The following is a 9,781-nucleotide window of genomic DNA, read 5'->3' on the forward strand; positions in this document are numbered from 1 at the left end:
AGCTGGGCTGGAGGCCCTCGGGGCGCTGGAGTCGGTAGGACCGGGGACCCTGGGTAGGCTGGGGGGGGGGGCTGGGTCCCCAGGGTGGCAGGGGTCAGTGGGACAGCGGTCCCCGGATGGGCAGGGGCCGGTGAGCCCCGGGCTGGGATGCCTGCTGCTGTGCCCCTGGGTAGGGGAAACCGGGGGTCTCAGACAGGGCAGGCGGGGGCAGAGGGGACTGGGAGCCCCACATGGGGGGACTGGGGTCGGTAGAGCTGAGGGGTAGGTGTAGGGCCCAGCCAAGGTATGAGGTGCTAGTCCTGACTCCCAGCGTGGCCGGGAGGCCCTGGGTGCCTGTGCCGCTTCGAAAACTGGGCTCCCCCACCTGGGTGGGGGACAGAGTGCAGATAGCTCTGTGCTGTCCTGGCCATGCCCACTGCTGCTGCCATCCCACGCTGCCAGCCATTCCCATGCCACACTTCAATGGCCACCATATGTTTTCGCTTTCCTTGGGTTTGCTACCTCCTGGAACTGTCCTCCTGCCTGGTCCCCTCAGGTTGTTCTTCACCCTGGTGCCAAGACGGTGTGCTGCTAGAGACTAGGGGGTAAAGGCAGACACAAAGCATCCACCTTCCAGGGAGGTGGTGGGGGAGAGGGGCTCACACCTGGGAGACAGGGAAGCAGTGAAACCTTGTGGGGCATATGACCACAGGAGGAGCAAGAGCGTGTCCCCAGCATGGATGTTTGTGCTGGAGGGACCCTTTCTGCTTAGGTGAGGTTGGTCAGGAGGCTGGCTGAGCTTAGCGTGAAAGAGCTTCTTATTCTGGACAATAGTGGAATGAGTGCCGCATCAGTCATATCTGCAGGGACATGCCCTGGCCAGAAGTGATGGGATGGGGCTGGCAGGGGACGCTGGGGCCTCTGTGTGGACATGTACCCTCCACTCTCCCTGGGCCATCCCTGCCACCTGCTGCCCTGGCTTGCATCATCTCATGCACAAGCTGCTGAAACCAGGGGTGGCAGTGGGTGTCTCCTCTTGCGTCTTCTTTGGCCGGGAAATGTGACATGGTCCTTGTAATTTCCTCCCCAGTCTCTGGTGTCAGCTGTTTTGCCAGGGCTTTGTGCAATTCCTTGGCTGCCCCACACTGCCCCTTGCTATCTCTGTCCTGCCTTCTGCTCTGTTTCCCCGCCAGCCCTTGCTGTGGAGCTGCAGGGTGTTGTGAACACTGGCCCCGTTGTGTGGGGATGAGGAGGGATGCCGAGCAGTGAGCAGTCTTGCACAACCCAAATCGTCATGGGGAAGCTGGTGTCTGCGTTGTGAACCCTGTGGGCTTTGGAGGCTGGGGTCCTGCAGGAGAGAGTGCACAGCACTGAGGTTTGGTCAGGCAGTGATGCTGCATCTCTGCTGGCCCTCGGGGGAGAGCTCTGTGGAGTGAAGAGGACCTGGCTGATGAGCACATGGTGGGGGATGCTGCTCAGGGAACCTGCCCCCCTCAGCCAGGGCTCAGGGCTGGCAGCTGCAGTGGGCCAGTGGGGCTGCCATGTGTTGCCTTCCTCCAGCAGCCTGTGGACCCCCGTGGGAGGGTGTGGGTGTGGGTGCTTTCACAGGGTGTGACGCTGGTTGGGCACCTGCCCAGTGCCAGGTAGGCACTGTGCTGTGGCACTAGGGGAGAACGAAGCGGTTCTCCTCCTGCCTGTCCCCTCACAGTCCCCAGCTGGTGCTGCCCTAAACTGACGTGTTTGCTCTGGTTGTGACTGTGCTCACTCTTCCCCTAGATTTGTCCCTGCAGGCAACCAGGATGTCCCAGCCTTTGCCCGTGTCCCCTCCACCCACCCGGCTGGCAGCAGGGCAGGAGCAGGATGCAGATGGGAGCACAGGGAGGTGGTGCTGGGCAGGGGATGAAGTTTAGGGGAAGCAGCTTCCTGAGTAGGGCTGTGTTTGTGGATCTGTGGGTAAGGGAAGGGACATTGGTGCAGGAAGAGAGAGTGGGACAGAGCTGGGTTAGCAGCTGGTGGACTCCAGGGTCCTGGTGAGGTGCATGTGGCTTTGCTCAGTGCCTGTTTGCCTGCCCCTTCCCTGCAGGGTTTGAATCAACTGCCTGGTCAGGATGAGCTGGAGTTTCCTGACACGGCTCCTGGAGGAGATCAACAACCACTCGACCTTCGTGGGCAAGATCTGGCTCACTGTCCTCATTGTCTTCCGCATCGTGCTGACGGCCGTGGGGGGCGAGTCCATCTACTACGACGAGCAGAGCAAGTTTGTGTGCAACACGCAGCAGCCGGGCTGTGAGAACGTCTGCTACGACGCCTTCGCGCCCCTGTCCCACGTCCGCTTCTGGATCTTCCAGATCATCATGGTGGCAACGCCATCGGTGCTCTACCTGGGCTTTGCCATGCACCGCATCGCTCGCATGCCGGAGTCCTCGCGGCGCCGGGCACCACCAGCCCGGCGGGTGCGCATGCCGGTGGTGCGCCGGGGAGCCGGGCGAGACTACGAGGAGGCAGAAGATGATAACGAAGAAGACCCCATGATCTTTGAGGAGATCGAGGTGGAGAAGGAGAAGAGCCCAGAGGGTGGAGAGAAGCATGATGGCCGGCGCCGCATCAAGCAGGACGGGCTGATGCGTGCCTACGTCCTGCACTTGCTGTGCCGCTCAGTGCTGGAGATGGTTTTCCTCTTCGGGCAGTACCTGCTGTACCGCTTTGAGGTGAGCCCCTCCTACGTCTGCAGCCGCAGCCCCTGCCCGCACACTGTCGACTGCTTTGTCTCCCGCCCCACTGAGAAGACCATCTTCCTCCTCATCATGTATGCCGTCAGCGGGCTCTGCCTCTTCCTCAACCTCTGCGAGCTCTTGCACCTTGGTGTGGGGCGCATCCGTGATGCCCTGAGCCAGTCTGATGGCCCGCCACTCCCAACTGGCGACAGCCCTGCACCACAATACCCTAAGAAAGCCCCCAGCGCCCCCCCCACCTATCACTCGCTGAAGAAGGAGCTGCCACAAGCCCCAATGAGCAACGGCAAGCTGGACTACCGGGAGAGCCTGGCCCAGGGGCGCTTCGCCCTGGCTGGAGCTCCCCCGGTGCATGAGCTGGACCGGCTGCGTGAGCACCTGCGCCTGGCCCAGGAGCACCTGGAGGTGGCCTTCCACCTGCAGCCCCCGCTGCGGCCCCCCAGTCCTGCCCGCAGCAGCAGTCCCGAGGCCAATGGCATCGCCGCCGAGCAGAACCGCCTCAACCTCGCCCATGAGAAGGGGACCGCCGCCTGTGACAGGACCACGGGTGAGCCAGGAAGGGGGATGGATCCGGCCCACTGGGGTGGAGGCATGGGGGGTTGCCCCAAGGGTCCCCTGGAGAGAGGATGCCATTCCCCCTGGGGTGGGTGCTAACCTGCTTCTTGCTCCCCACAGGGCTGTGAGTGCCACGAGGGACAACAGCGGTGTCTGCCGGAGTGGCTGCCACCGCCACCGTGGGATAGGTGTCCTGCCAGGAGCACAGGGTAAAGGATGCCACACGCCTGCCCAGCAAGGTGGTCTGGGCAGCCCTGTCCCGGTGGACAGCAGAGGGGTCGGGGGCCATGGGGTTCATTCCTACTTAATTTTCAAAAAGGGAATATCTTATTTTTGTACGTTTTTATAAACTCATCGATATGTGCACCCTGGCATTTTTATACGCCATCCCAGTCTCCACTCTGGGCCTGTGCCCCACCATCTCCTGTTTCACCCCCTTTTCCTCCTCCCATACTCATTTTCCCCAGCATGTTGTCCTCACACCTCCTTGTGCCCCCCATGCCCTCTGCCACCCATGGCAGCACTGGCTGGTACTGTGCATGTGCTGGTGATTTTGGTACTGGCCCCTGAGGTGTGGAGACTTAGGAGAGTAGGCTGGGGGTCTGGCTGGCCGGGCCAAGCTGTGGGACAGAGTGCTGGGCTGGCATTACTCTTGGAGGGGGTGGTAGGGGTCCCAGTGGCACTGTGCTGCCAGAAAGTGACTTTGTGGCCTGGGGGGCCATGCTGCGCAGCATCCTGGCATGGGGCTGGCCTGCTTGGAAATGTCTGTGCAGAGGTCAGGGGCTGTCCTTCCCGCTGCCTCCTCCCTGTCCTGGCAGGCCGCCCTTGGACCAAAACTTGTCTCCTCCCACTCTGGCTTGCAGGGCTGGGACCCCCTGCACAGAGCCAGACCCTGGCCTCACAGTGTGGGGACGTGGTGCCCCGAGCTGGGCTCGGCTGGGAGCCAGTGGAGCATTCCTCATCATCTCAGCCTGGGTCACATGGGGACTTTTGTAGCGTTGTTTTTTACTCGGAAATGATTGTCATGCTGTTTTCTTTTTTTTTTTTTTAATATCTATATTAGTAAAGGCTGAAGACATTTTGTACCCAACTGCTGCATCCGCTTGTTGGGGAGGAAGGGGTGGGAAGGGAATCCTGTGTGTCTGGGCTGACGCTGCAGTTCGTGCCTGGAGACCTCCCTGCTGCCCAGGGTGACTCAGTTGTTCCTGCCGTGCGGAGGCGGCTGCGGCCAGGGCAGCCTTTGTCATCCTGGTGGAGAGGGATTGCACTGGCCACATTCCTATTTGGCCCTATCACTGTTGAGGGGCCAGGTGAAGGGCTTTCCTCTGCCTCCCCATCCTCCCATCATCCCCATGTCTCCCCAGCCCTCTGCTGCCCCTGTTCCTGCACAGCTTGTTGCCTGGAGCAGAAGGGATGTTGCTCTGCTCTACACTCCCCTGCCCGGGGCAGGATCAAACCCAGCCACCCTGTACCCATTTTGTCCAGCATACTCCAGTCCCCTCTCTGGTACCCCAAATCAGAGCTGGATGCCTCTAACAGTATTTGCCCATCCCCTCATTTCTCCACCTAGAAGCCCCCAGGGTGGTCATATCCCATTGCACAATTGCATGCCACCTCCGTGGCTGCCTCTGATGGAAGCTGGTGTTTCCAGGCTGCTTTAGTAAAGGGAACAGGTTTATTTCGCTCATCCCATTAAGCTTCCCAACAAGCTTTGCTGCCAGGAGAGGACTCGCCTGTGGTGCCACGTGTGCTGCCAGCCCTGCCACCAGTGTGAGGTCCCGGCACGGGCTCACCCAGGCACATCCTGATCCTGGCACAGCAGCCTGGCCCTGCCTGGAGCACAGGGAAGCTGTTTAATTCTGCAGCAGGAGCAAGACACCAATCTTTGTGGGGGGGCAGAACTGGGGGAGGGAAGCAGGTGGGGAGAGATGAGGGCTAATCTGGTTGCAGACAGCAGCCTGGCTCTCGCCGGGCAGTGATGCCTTTGCTGCAGGCTGTGCCTATCCCTGCCCTGCCATGCCCTGATTTGCTCTGAGCTGGGACTGGCCCTAGGGCAGGTCTGGCAATGTGATGGTACCTCGGCCAGCCCAAAAATCTGGCTTGTACAGGGGAGGGTGGTGCAGCCCAAACTGCCCCATCCCAGTGGCCAGGGTTCCACTGGGAAAGCAACTCCTCCTGGGTGGGATCACGGTCCGGGGCTGGGCTGCAGGATGCCCTAGACACAGGTGCAGTCCTGGGCCAGGATGTTGGGCACTGTCTCGTACTTGAAGGAGTAGCCGCCATCAGAGGTGGTGCGGACGCGCAGGGAGCGCATGGTGCCGGGCAGGGCAGCACAGCAGAGCTGCACACCCAGCCGGTGGCTCAGCCCGTGGCCTGCAGCGCAGCTCCCGTGGCAGTAGTGGAAAACAAAGCTGCTGGGATGCACGATCCACTTGTCCCAGCCCAGCTCCTCGAAGGAGATGTTGAGGGAAGCCCGGCGGCAGTTGGTATGGGCAGCCAGCTCCTCTGATGGGCGCTGCAGCAGGCTCAGGGCGGCCGGGGACCAGGGCACGGCAGAGCGACGAGCCCTCTCACTGCCCTTGGCCCGGGTGGTGGCCACTAGGAAGGGCATCTTGTCCCCCTCGGCCAGGCTGGGGCAGCCAGGGCAGCGCACCAGGAGCACGAAGAGCGGCTGTGAGAGCTGGGGCAGCAGCACCGGGGCCAAGTGAAACACTGTCCAGTGCTCGGGTGTCTGCTCCGCCATGGCCGTCACCGGCACCCGGCCCTGTGGCGACAGGGTCAGCACATCAGGGGTTGAGTGGTTGGGGGCAGCCGAGGGGCCAGTGTAAAACCAGAGCTGGGCAGAAGTCACCACACGGCTCAAAGTGTGTGCCGAGGGCTGGAAGAGGTAGGTGAAAATCCCTTCTTCTTCCAGCAGCTTGTCTGGCTGTGTGGGCTCACAGGGAACATCTGTGGGGGGGAAAAGATGATCAGGGTGTGCGCCCAAACCTGGGGAGGATCCCCAGTGCTGGATGGTGGGTGGGATGTGGCAGAGGTCCCTGGAGTGCTGGCAGGGTACCTGGCTGCCGGCATAGGCTGTGGCAGGGTGCAGGGGAGCTGGTGTTTAGTGCTGTGCCCAGCTTCTGTGCTGTGCCCCACAACTCATCCCTGCTATGCCCTAGGCTGGCCCATTACTGTCACCCCTGTCCCCAGTATCCAGCCCCACAGCTGGTTATCTTGCCCATTTCCCCCAGAGTTCATATCATGCCCTTTCCCCCAGGATCCAGACCCATAGCTGGTCATCCTGTCCCCTTCTCCCATCCTCTGCATCCTGAGCATCCCTCAGCATCCTGGCCTATCTCCCAGTCCTGTCCCATAGCTAGTCATCCTGCCCTCTTCCCCCAGCATCCACATCCTATCCCATCCCCCAGCATTCTGCCCCATCTCCTGCTGTCGTGCTTTATAGCTGGTCATCCTGCCCCATACTGTAGCATCCTGCCGTGTCCCTTAGTATCCCATCCCATTTTCCAGTATCCTGCCCCATTCCCTAGCATCCCACCCTATTCCACCCTGCTCCTCAGCTCTCCCCATGTCTCCACATCCTGCCTGGCCAGCTGTTTCCCAGCCTCTCAGCACCCTCTTGTGCTGTCTGTCCCTCTGCTGTGTCCTGGGCTGTTCTGCCTGTCCCTGCCTGTCATACCTTTCCGTCTCCTGGCTCTCCACCAAATCTCACTCATGCCCATGTCCCAGCCTGGCATACCTTCTTCCCCTTCTCCCACAGACCACCACATCAGCCTCTCCATCCTTCAGCATCCACATTGCTCCAAACCCTCACCCTGCTTCACCCTTCTGCCCTCTGTCCCATCAGGATGTTCTCACCTGTGGTAGGGAATAAGATCACCTGGGAGGTGTCCTCCAGCTCCTCTGGCTCCGCTTCGGTGTTTTCAAGGACATCTCTCCGGTGTACCCTCCTTGCTTCCATCTGTGGCTCCTCCTGGAGAAGGGGGGGACTCAGATGTTCCAGCACCCGAGCCCGCACCTTGGCCAGGATGAGCTGCCGGTCGGCACCCGCCCCGGTGCAGCTGGCCAGGGCGGCGGTGGGCAGCATGGCAGGCAGCAGGTGCAGGAGGAGCAGCATGACCGTGGGGCACACAGCAGGGTGGTGGCTCGGGGGGCTCTGCCGCGGGCTTCTGCCTGCCTGCCCAGCCCGTCTGCCCACTGTGCTCCCCCCGGGGCAGGGTGGCATTGAGATCTATCTGACACTGACGCAAACGTCTGCTCGCCGTGAATATTATCTCTGAGCTGTGAAAGCGCTGAGACGTCTGGAATGTGAGGACTGCAAGGACAGTGTGGTCTGGGGGGGGCCGGCGCCTGGGCAAGGGGGTGTGTGTGGGGGATGCTGCCGGGAGCAGTGGGTGCATGGGGCTGGGGAGGCTGAGCTGCAGGCAGGGAGCTGCCAGGAAGGCTTTCCTGCACTGGCAGGGATGGAGGGGGCACCCTGGGTGAGCTTTGCAGCTGCTGATGCTGGGTGCCCCCCATGGTGCAGGACTCGAAGATCTGGGGCTTCAGGGGGGCTAGTAGGAAGTGACAGCAATTGTGCACAGCAGGGAAATCTGGGCAAGGACCTGATGGGGATCAGAGCCCTGTGAGGTTCCGGCATGGGGGAGGCACTTTGCAGGTGGCAGTCCCCAGGGCAGCCAGAATGTGAGGATGGGGCCTTGGGAAGGGCAAGCTGAGGGGTGGGGTGGTTGTGCCATCTCCATGACAGTCTGGTGACTGGCAAGGTCCTGGGGACATGAAGTAGGAGGGATGGCAAAAGGTCCCTGCTCTGCCTGGGGCTGGGAAAGGCTGGCCCAGCTTCAGGTGGAGAGGAGCAGACCCTGCAGCAGGTCCAGGGGAAGGATCCTGTGGTGCCGTTTGGGCTGGCTCACAGGGTGGGAGTTGCAGGAGAGGCATAAGCTGTAAGGAGACCCAGTGCCCTTCCTCTCACCACTGCCTGAGGGGACAGTGCCGGGTGTTCCCTATCCATTAACCCTGCCTGCCCTGTGGGTGATGGGCAGCCTGTGCATCCCCTCTGCACCTCTGGCAGCCCAGTGTCCTGCACATCCCATCCAATACAGCCTGGCATCTCATGAACCATCCAGTGCAGTACATCCCACCCTATGCAGCATGTCCTGTGTGACATGTCCTGTCTCCCTGCAGTCTGGTGTCCAGCTCAGTGTACTCCACACCACACACCCCACACCGTGCACCCCATGCCATGCTCTCCACAGGGCACATTGTCTCTCACTGCTGGCTGAGCCATGACAGAGGCACAGCCAGGCCTGCAGCATCCCAGCTCTCTGGGGTGGCTCCTGCCAGGCTGCTATACATAGGTATGCCAGCCCTGCCTCGGCAAGGCGCTGAATGGAGCAGGCTCAGTCTTATCAACCCTGCGTGTCATCAGAGGGTATTTTTGGGGACAGCAGCTGCAGGCGTTTGTAACATTTCTTCTGGCTGAGCCATGACAGAGGCACAGCCAGGCCTGCAGCATCCCAGCTCTCTGGGGTGGCTCCTGCCAGGCTGCTATACATAGGTATGCCAGCCCTGCCTCGGCAAGGCGCTGAATGGAGCAGGCTCAGTCTTATCAACCCTGCGTGTCATCAGAGGGTATTTTTGGGGACAGCAGCTGCAGGCGTTTGTAACATTTGGTCCCTGCGCACTGACACCCAGGAGTGGAGCTGGGGGAAGCAGCAGGAGCTGGGTGCTGGCGCTGAGAGACACAGGGGAGAGGTGGCAGAGCAAGGTACGTGAGTGGGGCAGGGGACTGGGCTGGGGGACTGCCTGGGGCAGGGAGATTGGGGAAGGGGGTAGTTGAAGGGTGCAGTGTGCGGCCGAGCCATCAGAGCCATCTGTGACCAAAGGAGCTGCTGTGGGGTGGCCCATGGGTCAGGGGCGTGTGTGGATGGAGAGGTGGCTCTGAACGGGTGCAATGTCCAGGGGGTAGGGCTCTGGGAGGAGAAACTGACCCCAGTCCCTGTCGTTCGTTGGGGACCAGCCCTCTCCTACCCTCTGGCTCATTCAAGAAGTATTTTTGTTTCCCCTTCCCCTGCCTCAGCAAGTCAGAGACGACCCTGCCCTAGTCCCAGCCATGGTGCAGGCAGAGGCTGGGGGGCACTCACCGCGGGGAGGCACGGAGCACCCTGCCTCACTCCTGCCCCGATGGTGGGCACGGTTACCCACAAAGTCGGGGATGGAGGCAGTGCTCTCCAAAAGCAGGACCCACCTCCTCGGCTTTTCTTTTGCTCCTGAGGCTGATGATTTCCAGCTGTAGTTTTGAATGCACAAGGGCTGGATCCTGCCTGTGGGACTACTGTCTGGAAGGGGATCTGCTCCTGGCAGAGCCCAGCTTGCCCCAGGGCATGGCCCTGTGGGGTGGCCGCCCAAAAGAGAGGGTCTCCTGCCCACCCAAGTCTGGGAGGAAGTGCCCGGATCCAGGGGGGCCTCGCGCCCGTGACAGCCCCGTGTCAGCACCTGCCCGCTGAGCCGGCCCAGAC

At 61.5% G+C, this 9,781-nt stretch overlaps 3 protein-coding genes across 3 annotated transcripts in view; 2 read left to right on the forward strand and 1 right to left on the reverse strand.

Moving 5' to 3' along the window:
- The window catches only part of LOC103625646 (gap junction gamma-1 protein), a 5,221-nt gene extending 865 nt beyond the window's left edge, over positions 1 to 4,356 (forward strand). The window contains exons 2-3 of the mRNA XM_008645109.2: positions 2,063 to 3,258; positions 3,387 to 4,356. Coding sequence (XP_008643331.1) covers positions 2,088 to 3,258; positions 3,387 to 3,394 — 1,179 coding nt within the window. The 5' untranslated portion in view covers positions 2,063 to 2,087 and the 3' untranslated portion in view covers positions 3,395 to 4,356. The remainder of the gene's footprint in view (positions 1 to 2,062; positions 3,259 to 3,386) is intronic.
- A 563-nt stretch (positions 4,357 to 4,919) lies between these two features.
- Positions 4,920 to 7,548, reverse strand: INHA (inhibin alpha subunit). The gene is made up of 2 exons (XM_008644815.2): positions 7,125 to 7,548; positions 4,920 to 6,215 (listed from the first exon to the last, which is right to left on the reverse strand). Exons 1-2 carry the CDS (start codon positions 7,489 to 7,491, stop codon positions 5,482 to 5,484), a joined length of 1,101 nt encoding a protein of 366 aa, XP_008643037.1. The 5' UTR covers positions 7,492 to 7,548; the 3' UTR covers positions 4,920 to 5,481.
- Positions 7,549 to 8,790: 1,242 nt separating this feature from the next.
- Positions 8,791 to 9,781, forward strand: part of OBSL1 (obscurin like 1) — a 17,066-nt gene continuing 16,075 nt past the window's right edge. The window contains 1 exon segment of the mRNA XM_017727027.1: positions 8,791 to 9,030. The gene's annotated coding sequence lies outside the window, so the exon portion shown is untranslated.

The sequence above is a fragment of the Corvus brachyrhynchos genome, unplaced genomic scaffold (assembly GCF_000691975.1).
Source record: "Corvus brachyrhynchos isolate BGI_N302 unplaced genomic scaffold, ASM69197v1 scaffold490, whole genome shotgun sequence".
Classification (NCBI taxonomy): domain Eukaryota; kingdom Metazoa; phylum Chordata; class Aves; order Passeriformes; family Corvidae; genus Corvus; species Corvus brachyrhynchos.